The 16,969-nt window shown below is 36.4% G+C and overlaps 1 protein-coding gene across 2 annotated transcripts in view; it reads right to left on the bottom strand.

Annotated features, from left to right (window-relative positions):
• Positions 1–16,969, bottom strand: part of LOC111147257 (Bardet-Biedl syndrome 9) — a 441,623-nt gene that overhangs the window by 324,080 nt on the left and 100,574 nt on the right. For both annotated transcript variants that reach the window (XR_002640607.1, XM_022503184.1), the window contains exons 6-7: positions 14,113–14,287; positions 6,247–6,331 (exon numbers count right to left, since the gene is read on the bottom strand). Coding sequence is in view for 1 of the 2 variants with exons in the window: in XM_022503184.1 (XP_022358892.1) it covers positions 6,247–6,331; positions 14,113–14,287 (260 nt within the window). In the remaining variant the exon portion in view is untranslated. The remainder of the gene's footprint in view (positions 1–6,246; positions 6,332–14,112; positions 14,288–16,969) is intronic.

The raw sequence follows: 16,969 nt of genomic DNA, 5'->3' as shown, positions 1-16,969 counted from the left end.
GAGGCCACGCTGACCCTGCGTGGGCTTCACCCCGGTTAAGCCTCTGGAGCGATGTCCCTCAGCGGAACAGACTTTTAAAAGTCCCGATTTTGTGCTCCGTTGCTCCGCCGCTTGCCGGGAGCCGGCCCCTCCCCCCGCGGTCTATCTTCCCGTCGCTTTGGATTCACTTCTCCACCAGTCCTACCCTTCAGAAAGTGGTTGATTTTCTGTTTCTAGAGTTGCTGTTCTTCTTCTCTTCGATCTCCCGTTGGATTTGTAGGTGTTTGCAATCTTTAGATAAGCTATCTAGCTGATCTCCCGCTACCTGAAGTAGTCTCAGCCTGCTACTTCGCCATCTTGACTCCTCTCCCTCTCCTTACATCTTAATAGGCCAGCATTCTAGCATTAAATATCCTTGTTAGCGTACCTGGTGGCTCAGTTGGTTAAGCTTCCGACTCTTGATTTCGGCTCAGGTCATGATCCCAGGGTCATGAGATCAAGCCCCACATCAGGTTCCATGCTGGGACTGGAGCCTGCTTAAGATCCTCTCTCTCCCCACTCCTACTGCCCCTACCCCCCTTCTCTCCCTCTCCCAAAAAAAGAAAAGAAAGAAAGAAAGAAAAAAAATCACTGTCTATAACTTGGGCAGATACACTTCATTCAGAATGGATAGGCAAACCAACTTTCTGAGGCTACAGGCTGAGATCCAGTCAATAAACACTTTCAATTCACTAGGTACTGAGTGCCATTCTCGGTAACTTCACCTTAGGGAAATACATCACATTCTAAATTAATGAGTCTCAAAAAACACAGAAGTTTACTGAGAATAATTATTTAAAAACTCTCCCACTTCCAGCCAAGACAGAGTAATAGGAAAAAGACTACCATCCCACCTGAAACAATACAACATGGACAAAACATATGAAACACCAGTTTGCAGGGCACTGAATATCAGACAACAAAGGACAGCAATCCCTTGAAAACAAAACAAATGAGGTGAGTGGTATGACTGCTCTATCCGTGAGACAGTTTTCAGGCCATGGCACAGGAGGAGGAACCCAAGCAAGGCCCAGCAAATTCCCCGAATTGAGGAAATGAACGCTGGGAGTTCAGTGAAACCAAAGCAGCTGACTTCACAAGACAGCATGCCAAAAGCAGGAGAGTAGCACAGAGACAGAACTTTGACAGCTATAAAGAATCCTCTCAAATATTCATCTGAGTACTTATCAACACATTCATGTAAGGAAACTACCCAAAGCCAGGGAAAGAACCACCCCAAAGGATTAGAATTAACACCGCCCAGCACTCATACCACCCGGAATACTGCCTGTGCCTGCCAGCCACATTGGAACAACTCATGATTCAAAGGAAGCTAAGCAGAGCACTCAGAAGGGTGTTGTCTCAGGAGCGCAGAGTAAGCTGCTTCAGGATGAGTGCTGCTCTGGTCCTAACTAACAACCCAAAAGGATCAAACTGTCCAAGTACCATTACTGTACCCCAGGCCTAAGCTCAAGAACAGTTACAGGAATACAAAAATGTCTGGCACCCAAAAGTAAAATGACTATATCTGGCATCTAATAAAATATCCGCAGACATGTAAAAAAATAAGAAAATATGATTCACAAAGAGATAAATAAATCAACTGAAAATGACTCAAAACTGATGCAAGTGTTTGAATTAGAAAACAAGGACATTAAAATAATTATTATAATTGTATTCTATATCTTCAAAAAGTTAAGTAGAGACATAGAAGATATAACAAAAAAAGGAAACCAAATTGACTTATAAAGATGAAAACCATGAGAATTAACACCAGATTAGACATTATAGAGAAAAGATTAGTAATCTTGAAAACATGCCAAAAGTTATCTTTTAGTTATCTAAATAATATAGAAAAAAGTTTTAATGAAAATAAAATCTGTGAGCTACAGGATAACTTCAAGTAGACTAATGTATGTGTAACTGGAGTCCCCAGAGGAGAGAAGAAATGGAACATTAAAAAAAAAAAGAAAGAAAGTTTGAAGAATTAAGAATTAAAATTTTTTTAATTTTCATGAAAACTATAAATTCACAGATACAAGAAGCTCTACAAATCTTAAGCGCAAAATAAAGAAAACCACACAAAGCACATTATAGCCTAATTGCTTAAAAAAGGTGGTAAGAGAAAATCAGAACAGCAGTCAGAGAAGAAAGATACTATGAAAAGAGGAACAAAAGATAAGAATGCAGGCAGATTTCTCATGAGAAACAATGGGAGCAAGAAAGAGCAACCTCTTAAAACGCCAGGGAGGGAAAAATCTGTCAAACTAAAATCTTACACCCAAGGAACATATTTTCTTTTTTTTCTTTAAGATTTTATTCATTTATTTGACAGAGATCACAAGTAGGCTGGGGGGGGGGTGGGGGGGGAGTAGCAGGCTCCCTGCTGAGCAGAGAGCCCCATGTGGGGCTTGATCCCAGGACCCTGAGATCATGACCTAAGCTGAAGGCAGAGGCTTAAACCACTGAGCCACCCAGGCGCCCCCAAAGAATATATTTTCAAACATAAAAGCAAAAAACACTTTTTGAGACATAGAAAAGCTAAAAGAATTCATCAGCAGTGGACTCACACTGAAAGAAATGTAATAGCAAGTCCTTCAGGAGGAAAAAAAATGACACCAGTTGGAAATACGGCCTACACAAATTAATGAAGAGTACCTGAAATGGTAACCACATGAGGAAATATATTTTTTCTTATCATCTAAATCACATTAAAAGATACTGGCCATTTAAACAAAAATAGTAACAATGTAATATGGAGTTTACAGTGTATATAAAAATAAAGCATATGACAAAAGCACAAAGGCTGAGACACAGAAGTATGGTTCTTATACGTGAAATAGTGTAATATCACTGAGAGTAGATCATGATAAGTTAAATACTATAAACTCTAAAACAACTCCTAAAATAACAAAACAAGGAGTTATGGCTAATAAGCCAGCAAAGATAAAATGGAATCATACAAAATACTGAATAACTCTAAAATTTGAAAGCAGAAAAACAGGAAAATGGAAACAAAGAACAGATGGGACAAACAGAAATCAAATGGCCACGTGACATTCTTAAACCTACCCATATTAATAATCACATGAAATGTAAATTGTCTACAAAACAAATTAGAAGACAGAGCATATCATACTAAACAAAAAAGCAAGACCCAACTACGTGCTGCTTACAAGAAATACATTTTCATCACAAAGACACAAACTGGATAAAAGTAAAAAGATGGAAACAGATATATCAGAACAACACTCACCAAAAGAAGAATGTTACCATAGCAAAAAGAGAGAGGGTTATTTGATAATGAAAAGGGTATATGTTCATCATGAGACATAACAATCTTAAATGTTTATGTACCTAATAAAAGAATTTCAAAATACATGAAGCAACAGACTGACAAAATTTCAAGGAGAAACAGACAATCCACAGTCAGATTTCAATACCCCTCCCCTGAATAAATAACAGAAATTCGTTAAAAAAGAATAAAAACTAATAAGGATATAGAAGATCTGAACAATGCTGTCATCCAATCTAACTGACATCTACAGGATACCCAAGAACATCTGAAAAATAGACATTCTTTTCCAGTGCTCAATGAAGATGTACCAAGATAGACCATATTCTAGTCTATAAAACAAATATCAAAACATCTGAAAGAATTCAAAGTCATAGAAAGTATTTCCCTGACCACAAAAGAATTAAATTAGAAATCAACAAATAGTTAAGAGGTAGCTCTGAGTAACATAGGCAGCTTTTAACTGCCTTCCCACAACTACTTTATTAAAAGCATTCCAATTGATAAAATTTGTGTTTCTCTGCAATAGACTTAATGTTCCATGGCAACACAGTCCTGCCAAGTGATTGTGGTGTAATAAAAGCAAGTTTTACTGCCATTTCTTACTCTACTTATTAATTAAAGGAGAATGGGAAAATCACTCAACTGTAATTGCCTTTGGGATATACCCTCAGTGTAAGGCACAGAACAGTATCAATAAACATGTACAATTAATAAGGAAAGGGTATTCCAGACTAAATAAAAAATATGTCCAGAAGCCTTGAATCAAGAACAACCATGGAATATCTGGAACAGTGAAATGCCCATGTGGTTGGTGTGCAGAATATAAGGGACAAATGGAAGAAAACCACGATTGAAGAGGAGGTCAAGGACAATTTGACTACCATTATCAATATCATCTTCATCATCTAGATACTTCGCTAAATGCTGAATATATATATATGTATATACATATCTAAATACATATACATATAGATATGTATCTATCTATCTATATATATATAAGGGCAACATTGTAAAATAGATATTATCACCATTTGACAACTGAGAAAACTGAGATTTAGCAAGGTTAACAAACTTGCTCAAATTTGCTCAAAATCAGTAATAAGTATAGTTTTCAAGATCTGTCCATTAAGTATCCAACTCTTGGTTTCAGCTCAGGTCATGACCTCATGGGTTGTGAGATGAAGCCCCAGCCACACATTGGCTCTGTGCTTGGTGAGGAGTCTGCTTGAGGATTCTCCCCCTCTGCCCTGCCCCCTACTCACACGTGTACTCTCTCTCTCCTCTCTCTCTAAAATAAATAAATAAACCTTAAAAAAAAAAAAAAAAACTGACTCCAAAGCCTATGATTTAACTGTTATCAGTATGGCACCTCCAAATTCCATGAAAAAGTATGTCATATTTGTATATCCTGTGCTCTTTCACTTTTTACTATTATTAAGAAATATTTTTTCATCTCATTCTTGGCACTTTTCAAGTTAGCCTTCCTTCCTACCTTAATTTCTATAGCCTAATACAAAAAATTGGTTTTCTCTAATCTTCCTACCTTGGTACTCTAAATTCCACATTATTTCTTCATGTGGTTTCTTTCATATGTGTCCACCTGAAATACACTTTACTATTCCCATTATAATTTTCAGTTCCTTCAGTTTTTCCTTCCTGTCCATGGAGGTTCTCAGGATAAAGAGTTCATAACCGGGGCGCCTGGGTGGCTCAGTGGATTAAAGCCTCTGCCTTCGGCTCAGGTCATGATCTCAGGGTCCTGGGATCGAGCCCCACATGGGGCTCTCTGCTCAGCAGGGAGCCTGCTACCCACCCCCTCGCCTGCTTGTGATCTCTGTCAAATAAATAAATAAAATCTTTAAAAAAAAAAAAGAGTTCATAACCATCATCTATTCCCTAATTTATCATTTTACAATTTTTCTTTTATAATTTTTCATTTATATTTTTCTTCAAACTATTTCTATCATTTACAATTTATCATTTACATTTACATTTATAATTTTTTTCATTTTATCATTTACAATTTTTCTTCAAACTATTTCTCAAGTTACCAAATGTCCACCTTTGTCTTTGGGCCAATTTTATCTTTGTAAGCTATAAATTTTTTTATCTTTTACTTATATATTTAATCACATGCCTACTCGTATCAATATTTTTGTCTATTAAAGGTTGTTTTTTTGTTGTTATTGTTTTTATGTTATGTTAGTCACCATACAGTACATCATTAGTTTTTGATGTAGTGTTCCATGATTCGCTGTTTGCATATAACACCCAGTGCTCCATGGAAAATGTGCCCTCCTTAATACCCTGTACCGGACTATTATATCTCCCCCACCCCTCTCAAAACATTCAATTTGTTTCCTGGAGTCCATAGTCTCTCAGGCTTCCTCTTCCCCTCTGATTTCTCCCCCTTCATTTTTCCCTACCTTCTCCTAATGTCCTTCATGCTACTCCTTATGTTTCACAAATAAGTGAAACCATATGATAATTGTCTTTTCTCTGCTTGACTTAATTTCGCTCCGTATAATCTCCTCCAGTTCCATCCATGTTGATGCAAATGTTGGCTATTCATCCTTTCTGATGGCAGATGAATAGATAAAGGTGTTTTGTTTTGTTTTTTTAATTTCTGTCTCTTTGCTATGTTGGTTTATAATCACATCAGTTAAAAGTGACCTCATCTGAACATTTATAATTCTAGTAATGCAACTTTATAATCTAATAAATTATAACAGGACCAGGCATGTGTCTCCATTGCTCAATAATAGCCAACTAAATTTTTGCCCATTGATAGACTCATTAACATAGAAAAGAAAAATAGCTAAAATAAATATTTTTTAAAACTTCTTCCCAGGAATTTTTATTCTGAAAAAAAAATGGTGGTTAAATATGACATTACTGAAATTTTTGTAAATTAAAGAAGGCCTTACAATAAGTCTTTTTCCAGAACCAAGTTTTTGTTGTTCAGTCTCCTGTCTTTTATCTGCATCTGTTGCAAAAGCAAGTACTTGGTACCTGTTTAAAAGATATGAATAATTATAAGTGATTTTATAATTAAATAATCTTAAACTTTAAAAGCACATAATCTGTAAACGTATGAGTTACTTTTTTCTTGGTTTTAAAAACTGTAAAATTTAAGACTAAATTCTTATTGAATGACACTGTGACATGAAACTATATAAAACTGTCATGATAAAGAAATTATAACCATCTCCCAAAATTCAATATTGGGAAAATAGCTCTGTCAACTATCAAAGCATTTCTGTTAGAATTTTATATAACAAACAATATTCAAGAACGATCCAGCACCAAAACACCACATAGAAAAAAAGTAAATAATGCAAAGCAGCCAGATGTAGAAATTGTTAACAGATATTCTATGACACCCAGAAGACCACAGTTTAGTCCTTAGCTAACCCACTTACTAGTTGGCAAATTAATCGCTGTGTCTTATCTTCCCCATCTAAAACATGGGAATAATAATCTCTAATTCAAACTCGGTTAAAAGAATGTAAAAATAATTTAGTGCCTGTTATAGTATCTGGCATATATTAGGTACCCAATAGATCAATAAACAGACAACACAGATTTACATATAAAGAGAGATCAATCACCTAGTAGTTTATGGTATTTAATAAGTTCTCAATAAGGGGCATTGTGGACATTATGACTTTCTGTAAGTGTTTGATAGCTTTCATTTCATTAGTAACCTCTAGCTTAAATCATTCTTAAAAACAATTTACAAATATAATTCAATCTAGAAATTATTAACTTGGCCAATAAAATTTAAATTCCCTTATTTCCCATTAATTAGTGGTATATTGTCGATGTAATAATCCTACTCTGAAGAAAATTCAGACTCATAAATTCCTTTCTTTCCTATTAAATCAAAACTCGCATTGTTCTTCCACAGCTAAAAGGAAAATGAGTAGATATATTTGGACATCTCATATTGTCTAAGAGAAAGATATCTGAAAGTGTAAAAATCAGTGACCTGAATGAATAAAAGCAATGTAGAATATGTAAATAAGCACTAAAATGTACACTGGTATTCAAATGTCATATACCAACTCTTAAACTATCTCAATCAGGAATATAAGGTTTAAAAAAAAAATGCCTTTAGGGACGCCTGGGTGGCTTAGTTGGTTGGACGACTGCTTTCGGCTCAGGTCATGATCCCGGAGTCCCGGGATTGAGTCCTACATCGGGCTCCCAGCTCCACGGGGAGTCTGCTTCTCCCTCTGACCTTCTCCTCACTCATGCTCTCTCTCACTGCCTCTCTCTTAAATAAATAAATAAAATCTTAAAAAAAAAAAGCCTTTAATTGCAGTTGGATGTAAAATGGCCATGAATTAAGATAGACTTTGCAAGGTACTCTGACTGAAAATCAGTCTTATGGCTAATATGGGAGCCAAATGTATATGAATTTTTCGTCAATTCAATAAACATACAGTAGTGATCTAATATATCTAATATACCTAAGAGTGTTCTGTGCTAATAATAGGAGGTATGTATATGGTTCCTAGGGAACATGGTGGCAGAAACAAGTAATTGAGATGGAGGAAATATACATGTTTTAGTATGGGTTCAGGAGGAGAAAGCCAGGTTTTAAAGAATGAGTGAATACTCATCACACTGCTAAAGATGCAAAGGCATTATGGCAAGGCCAAAAGCACATGAAAATACAAGTAGTAAAAAAAAAAGACATGAAAGGCCACGACAGAAGTTTAGGAGAAATGTGTGGCAAGGAGGAATGAGTCATGGGAAATGAGACAAAAAAGGTAGGAGGGTGATGCTCTCGGCCTTGTAAAACAATGCTAAGAAATCCCATAGCAGCTATAGCAAATGTCTCCATACCATTTGAGACTGATCTACAAAATTCCTCTGTCTCCACCCTGCCAAATAACTAGACCTCACATTCCAACCTCAGATAGGATTATTTCACTCTTACCAGGACACAGTAACAGAAATAGTATGCACTGGTGACTAAAACATCATTCCCAGAGCTGGGCCTGCTATGGATCCAACCTCGGGCAATTAAGTACATAGGCAGTTCATTTCCTGCACACACCAACCTACTAGAGGATGATATGGATATTAATGAGACTGTTGTAAAAATCCAAAGCTTTTGAGCTGTTTGAACTTTCTTATAGAACTACAAAGCATTATTATATCATTTGGGAATAAGTGAGCCCCTAAAGTGGCCTCATTAACATCAAACAGCAGATAGAGACACAGCCAAAACTGACTCCTGATTTCCAAACCCAGACCATTGCGTTCCTGGAAGACAACTCAGAAGAGTATTTTATTACTAAATATAACTGACAGCAAATTTAGATGATGACAAACTTACAATAGCATCTATTTTATAGTTCTTCCTTAAGTCCTCTTTACTGTGAGCAATAATGTACATGGAAACCTACTTCCAAAACCAAACAATTCCAGGCAAACTTGGCAATTCTGAAATAAAGAAAACACTTGGGTTTTTTTTTCTTACCACTCAAATGTTCAGTGATATAAGCTAAAGAATAAAATTCCCTTGTTGAGACTGCTGAAAGAATAATCAGGCCCAGTGTAATAAGATTTCACGAAAGAGCGTGTCATGTGTGTTTCTCAACAGAAAGGCACTAAGCACAAATACAGCAAGTCCAGGTGAATGGTAGCACTATTAGACCCAATAGCCACAAATGCATAACAGGTCCTGCGGAACACCAATGTCAAACTCAGCTATATGATTTAGTGCTCTTCCATATCACATCGTAAAAACAGCACGAAGTAACTAAAAATGGATTGAGGTGTCACAGAGCACAAAACTAAACCTTCCAGAATCATTTATTTTCAAATGAAACATAGTTGTCACCTCAAAGGTACCAGGAGATCTTGGAAACTTGATATTTAACCCAGAGAACCCTACTAGAAATGGAAGCTCTCTGGATACAAAGCATTACTATGTTCATTACAAGTAAAGCTAAAACATTCTTAGTTATGCCAGGAAGAATCCTTTTCATTGAAAGATGCCAGTAACAAAATAGCTTTCCTTACAAACTTTTCACTCTTTCATCAAGTTCTTGTTAAACATCTCCCTTTGGCAAGGTACAATGCCAGGCATTTCGGAAGATACAAAATCCCTGCCATCAAGGAGCAGTTAGCCCTGTCAAGGAGAAAAACAAGCAAATAAGTAATATCAGTTAAAGTGTGACTAGTACTTGTGGAAAGAGCAAAAAACTACTCCGTGAAATTAAGGAAGAGGAGGTGTTACTTGTGGCTAGGTCAGAAAGAGGAGCAGGAGACCAGCGAGGCTGCCAGATATAATTTTCATATACAGGGAAGAAAGGAAAAACTTCAAATAGAGTACAGTATGAGCAAAAGAAGAGAGAGAGAAAAGGCCTAAACATACATGGAAAACAGATATTTCATTTTGGCCAGAGCCTAAGGTTGGTGAAGAATACAATATTCTTTTTAAAATATTGTCAACTAAACTCTATAAATAATTTAAAAATACTTCTTTAAAGTGGCTTATCTACTTAGCAATGTACTGGGTACAGGGGGAGGTGTGTAGCAAATAAAAGGAGAGAAAATAAAGCTCCTGGCAGGTGTACTTCTTCAGGGAGCCTCCTTCCACCGAACTCTTATTGAGGGGGCCCACCGGTAGGCCTCCTCAGGATCTCGTGCACAGCTCTCTAGAGCCTCTATCACAATGACCTCATATAGTTGACTGACTTGCTACCTCCCACCCTTCTTTGCATACTGCTTGAGGACAAGAGACAGCTCTTACTTGACTCTGCACTTCCAGTACCTGGCACAAGCGTGTGACACAGAGAAGCCTCTTGAAAAATGATTCCTGGATGAATAGTTGAATAAATGAACTAACTTATTCAGTCAGCGAACAGATGTTTAAGACAGACTCTGCTCTCAGGAACCTGATAACACAAGGCATACTGTGAAATAGTTCATCAGAATACAAGAAGGCAATATGATATTTGGAAATCAGTGTTTTAGGCAATAATGTATCAAGAAGGTGAAATAAAGGAGGTCCCCAAACCTACTAAATCAAAATCTAGTGTACCAGTAATTGGGAATCTGTAAATCTGCATTTTATAACAGGTTGCCCAAGTGATCCTTATACTGAAGTTCGAGATCCACAGCGTTCGCTATTCGCTAGTTCCTATCTGAATATAATTGAGCTTGTTTAAAGGTAATTAAATATCAATATCAAAAATGAATATAAATTATGTCTTAAAAGCCTTTTCTATTAACTGATTACATTCTTAACTGATTATAAATAGATGAAGCCTCAAAAGAACAAACCTGCAGTTTTCATGTTTCCTCCAACCTTAAATTACCCGAGTGATTATCATTTAATTTAATCTATTAAACTTGAAAGCATATATAAATGTAATATACTATTTAATGTTATAAGTTCTCTTAATTGTCATCATTTCATAATAATCACATATCCCATGCATTTTTACCATTATAAAAGATCCACATAATGGATAAGGACTTTTAGTCCTAGATGGAGATGGATTTAATAGATTGGTATGTTGGTAAATTACCACAGTTCAAAGAGGGTGAGCTTCTCTGAGATTAAACTTACACATTAAGGAAACCTACACATTGCTTCCTTATCCAGTCACTCCTGGAGTTATTACCAAATTAATTCCTATTCACATATTTCAAAGAGTAAGTCATGGAGCATTCAAATCTTTCTATTGTGACCCCAGTGTAGCACTGCCAGTATCCCTACTTGGCAGGAGTTGAGGCACGGAATTGAGTGGAAAGCTGAAAAGCAGACCTCCTCAATATTGCTTAATCTTTGGCGGGCTTGAATGAATTATACAGATATTTTTTTCAACCTCTCAAAATAAGCGTATTTTATTTCTTACCAGTAGCAATGCCACAATTCATTTGTCTCCTTTGGACAAGAGCCATAGGAGTTAAAGAAGGAATATGATATAATGACACAGTACCTCCGTCAGTTAACTTCTACTTAGTCACAAACATTTGCTCATGTCTAGGGTTTTGAATCAAAGATATTTTAACAACAATTCACAAAAGGTAGATTACCACTTACAAAGGTGAAGGGAATAACTCACTATATGCACAATATTGAAACTTGAAGACAAAATTTATAGGTGTTGCCTGATGAATTTATATTTTCTTCCTGCCTTGGGAAAAATCATACAACCAAAAACTGAAAAGCTATAATGAAGTGTTCTTAGATGTTTAAAGTTCTAAGTGTTGCCATCAGTAAGATAAGAACAAAAAAGTTACTGAAGATATTGTAATCCTCCAAGTCTACTTCTTTCCCCAGGATGAATTTGTACTTTCTTTTCCCCATCACCCCTTCCAACAAAATCACACCCTCCAAAAACTCAAAGCCCTAATTTTTATTGAAATTTACCTGGTAGAAGAAAACCGTCTCTTTCATACACAATTCCCTCAAATCAGTAAGAATTTCCAGCAAAAAGTACAAATTGTTTTCATAGGGTCATTTTCATACTTCATTTTTACTATGAATTGTTCTTTTTAAAACATTCATATTAACACTTGTATTTTTTGCTAGTATTCTTCCCATGTCACATTTTTTTATAAAATAATTTCATATATGCATCTTTTCATTTGGCTTTTTTCAGTAGTACTGTGTTTTATTACTAATCATTCAGGGAACAGTCACAATAATTAGTCAGCATTTTGTATGGGTGGCAACTTGACATACATACAATCCTTTTAACAAGCTTGTCAAAATAGGCATTATTCCCTCAACGATACGGTCAATCTTTGGCAAAGCAGTAAATAATGTTCAATGGGAAAAAGTCTCTTCAACTGGGGCACCTGTGTGCCTCAGTTGGTTAAGTATCTGCCTTCAGCTCAGATCACGATCCCAGGGTCCTGGAATTGAGGCCCAAGTCAGTCTCCCTGCTCAGTGGGGAGTCTGTTTCTCCCTCTGCCCCTCCCACTGCTTGTATTCATTCTTTCTCTCTCTCTCTCTTTCTCTCAAATAAATCTTTTTTAAAAATGGTGTTGAGAAAATTGGACAGCAACATACAAAAGAAACTAGACCACTTTCTTACATCATACACAAAAATAAATTCAAAATGGATTAAAGACCTAAATGTGAGGCCTGAAACCATAAAAACCCTACATGAGAACATAGGCAGTAACCTCTTTGACATCAGCTGCAACAACTTCTTTTCTAGATATTTCTCCTGAGGAAAAGGAAACAAAGGCAAAAATAAAGTACTGGGACTAGATCAAAATAAAAAGCTTCTGCAGAGCAAAGGAAACAAAATGAAAAGGCAACCTACAGAATGGAAGAAGATATCTGCAAATGACATATCCAATAAAGGGTGAGTATCCAAATTTATAAAGAACTTATAAAACTCAATACCCCAAAAACAAATAATCCAATTACAAAATGGGCAGAAAACATGAACAGACATTTCCCCAAAGAAGACATATAGATGGCCAACAGACATATGAAAAGATGTTCATCACCACTTACTATCAGGGAAATGCAAATCAAAACTACAATGAGATTATCACCTCAAAGCTATCAGAATGGCTAAAATCAACAACACAAGAAACAACAGGTGTTGGCAAGAATGTGGAGAAAAAGGAACCCTCTTGCACTGTTGGTGGAAATGCTAACTGGTGCAGCCACTCCGTAAAACAGTATGGAGGTACCTCAAAAAGTTAAAAAAAAAAAAAAAAGTGAAACTACCCAGAACTACCCTGGGGCGCCTAGGTGGCTCAGCCTGTTAAGCATCTGACCCTTGATTTCAGCTCAGGTCATGATCTCAGGGTCATGAGATTGAGTTCTTCATCAGGATCCGTGCTGGGTGTGTGGAGTCTGCTTGAGATCCTCTCCCTCTCCTTCTCCCTCTACCCCTTCCACTTCCTCCCCCTCTCCCCCTCCCCAAAAAAAAACAAAACAAAAGCAGAAATATCCTACGATCCAACCTACTGGATATTTATCTAAAGAATACAAAAATAGTAATTCAAAGGGATACATGCACTCCTATGTTTACAGCATTATTTACAATAGCCAAGATATGGAAACAGCCCAAGTGTCCCTCTATTATTGAATGCATAAAAAAAGACATGATATACACACATACACACACAGTTGCAATGGAAAGTTATTCAGCCATAAAAAATGGAGCTAGGAAGTATAATGCTAAATGAAATAAATCATTCAGAGAAAGACAAAATACCATATGACTTCCCTCATATGTGGAATTGAAGAAACAAAACAAATGAGCAAAGGGAAAAAAGGAGAGAGACAAATCAAGAAACAGACTCCTTATTACAGAGAACAAACTGATAGTTACGAGAGGGGAGGAAAGTAGGGGAATGGCTGAATAGGTGATGGGGATTAAGGAGTGCACTTGTGATGAGCACCTGATGATGCATGAATTGTTGAATCTGTACCTGAAACTAATATAACACTGTATGTTAACTAACTGGAATTAAAAACTTTAAAAGTACCCCCCCCAAAAAATAGGCATTATTATCTCAATTACAACCAGGATAAGGACACTGACCATCAAACAGCTTCAAGTAGCAAAATTAGGATTCCAATCCAGGTCTGCCTCACTTCAAATCCTTTCTGTCAATCTCTGCACTAGCAAATATGTTACAATATGTAAATGATATCCTCTAAGTCACCACAATTACATTTTATCAAAGAAACCAGTCTTTTTTCATTTGTAATATTCAAACTTTTTGTGAAAAAGAATTAACCAGCAACATACCAAGAGTCATGATTCCAAATATTGAACACCCAAACTTACTTGTAACTTTCCACTTGTCGGCAAGAAGAGACAGTAATAAAGGAATCTGTACGGGAACTGTAAGCAAGTGGCCCAGGTAAAAGAGAACCAGGGAGAAATCTCCCAAAAGCATAGCTTTCCTGCTCAAATACCATCAGCATCCCATCCATAGACTGGATACAAATTAAATCTCGACCTAAAGAGAAATTAGAGGAAATTAGGTGACTTTTTCTTTATAAATAAAATAAAATGGCTTCCATTTACCACTATCCATCACAAAAATGTCATAGTTAATCTTTTCCCCAAGGGGCAATATAAGCTGTTTCAATTTTAAATTATAAACTGATGAAGTTATCAGATTACTGTGTATCAATAATTTGGGGGAATACATTCCCCAATTTTTAAATTATTCAGAAGGGGTCTAATTTTAAGTACACTTATTTTCATTTACCATATGCTAAAATCTCTAGCTAAAGATAGATAATCTCTCAGAATATTCCCCTCCACTCTTCCCAGTATATTGGTGGAGATAACACAGCTATCTTGATAGGCCTCAGAGATCGAAGCCACATACAGAGGACAATAGGGCCCCCCCTCACCCACTAAAGCCCAGGACCACTTTATCTCCAGGTGGTTAAACATGACAGAAATAGGGGCGCCTGGGTTGGGGCCTCTGCCTTCGGCTCAGGTCATGATTCTGGGGTCCTAGGATCAGGCCCCACATCAGGCTCTCTGCTTGGCAGGGAGCTTGCTTCCCCCTCTCTCCCTGCCTGCCTCTCTGCCTACTTGTGATTTGTGTCTGTCAAATAAACAAATTAAAAATCTTTCTAAAAAAATGACAAAAAAATGACAGAAATAAACATCCTCCTTATTTAAACCATCATTAAGTTTGTGTCTTTGTTAATGCAATCAAACATCTGTATCTTAACACAGAACTTATCTGAACCTAAAGATCCATCAGCATTGCTAAATCTTAAATTTTAGTTTCATTTGATTGGATCCAGGAACCAATAAACAACAAGATATAGAAGACAACTGGAACAACTGGGGAAACTGAAATATGACTGCACGTTAGGAAAAAAAAATAGGAATTATTAATTTTTTAAGTGCGCTCATGGTATTATGATTATGTAAGAGAATGTTCTTATTGAGAGATGTGTGTTATAATATTTATGGGTGAAGTAGCACAATATCTGTATCTTCACTTTCAAGTGGCTCATCAAACTAAATCTGTGTGTGTGTGTATATATATAAACGGATACATATATATTTATAACTGTTGACTCTAAATGATGGAGTCAACAGTTATATTTCTATATAACTGTTACTTTTTCTAGTTTTTAAAATTTTTCACAATAAAACTGTAGACAAATGAAATACAGTGTTTAAATATATACATTTTGTATACAAATTCACATTCTTAACAATTGGAAGGGAACTGAACATTAGTGAATTGAATGGGACCATGGAGAAGAACAATAAATTTAATCTTAATAAGCAAGAATCAAAGAGACAAAGAAATCAAATTAATGAAAAATGTATGCAATAACCCTGACCTATGGGGGAGATTATTACTGCAACCAAAATGTACTCTTGATGTCTGTATCATTAAAGAACATGAGGTCAGAACATGTATATTTCCAAGCAGAAGTACCAATGAAATTTGAGTTCATTTCAATATATTGAATATCACTGAACCACAAATTTTCAGACTCCCAACAACCTAAAAGAAGTAGTCCTCAAAGCATGGCTCTCAGGTCACCAGCATCAGCATCATCTAGAAACTTCTTGGAAATGCAAATTCTATGATTCCGCTCCAGATCTCCTAAATCAGAAACTCTGGTATTAGGGTTCAGCAATTCTAGGTTTTACCAAACGCTAGAGGCTATCTGATGCATGCTAAGATTTAACAACCACTGCCTTAGCATGGTATGACAAAGAACTAGAGCTTGAAGAAAACTTGAGCCCCAGAGAAAACTCGGTTCCATAGCATGGTACTATATGAAGTCTTATTTCCTGAGACTCTGGCAACATAGAGGAGCATAACTATACAGTAATGTCCATGTGAGCTGCCTCTACAGTCAGATAATCTGGGTTTGAGTCCAGCTCCACCAATTATTGGCTATGAGCTTTGACTCAAGTCTCCCTATCTGCAAGATGGCATACCTACTTTAGTTAGCTATTGTGAAAATTAAATGAAGTAATGTATAGAAACTAATCCAGCAAGCAGCAAATACCCCATCACATTGTTTTTTATAACTTATTTTCTAAGTCTCGAGAGGAAGCAAGATGTCAGAGAAGTAGGACACTGAAATATTATTAGGTCCCAGGAGTTCAGCTAGATAGTTATCAAACCATTCTGAACATCTACAAACTCGACAGGAGATAGAAGAGAAGAAGAGCAGCAATTCTAGGAACAGAAAGTCAACCACATTCTGGAAGAATCTTTTTTTTTTTTTTTTAATTTCTTTTCAGCGTAACAGAATTCATTGTTTTTGCACCACACCCAGTGCTCCATGCAATACGTGCCCTCCTTAATACCCACGACCTGGTTCCCCCAATCTCCCACCCCGCCGCCCCTTCAAAACCCTCAGATTGTTTTTCAGAGTCCATAGTCTCTCATGGTTCACCTCCCTTTCCAATTTCCCTCAACTCCCTTCTCCTCTCCATCCCCCTATGTCCTCCATGTTATTTGTTATGCTCCACAAATAAGTGAAACCATATGATAATTGACTCTCTCTGCTTGACTTCTTTTTTAATTTTCATCTTTACAGTCATATTCCATCCCTTCATCATACTTACCCTTATTTTGGTATGTATATAAGTTTTTCTTTCTTTAAAATTTTGGGAGGCAGTTTCTTTTAACTGACCAAAAGAC

Source organism: Enhydra lutris, unplaced genomic scaffold, assembly GCF_002288905.1.
Source record: "Enhydra lutris kenyoni isolate GAN:26980312 unplaced genomic scaffold, ASM228890v2 scaffoldscaffold16, whole genome shotgun sequence".
NCBI classification, from domain to species: domain Eukaryota; kingdom Metazoa; phylum Chordata; class Mammalia; order Carnivora; family Mustelidae; genus Enhydra; species Enhydra lutris.
Note: the sequence above shows the minus strand (reverse complement) of the source record. Positions and strands in the feature narration are given on the sequence as shown.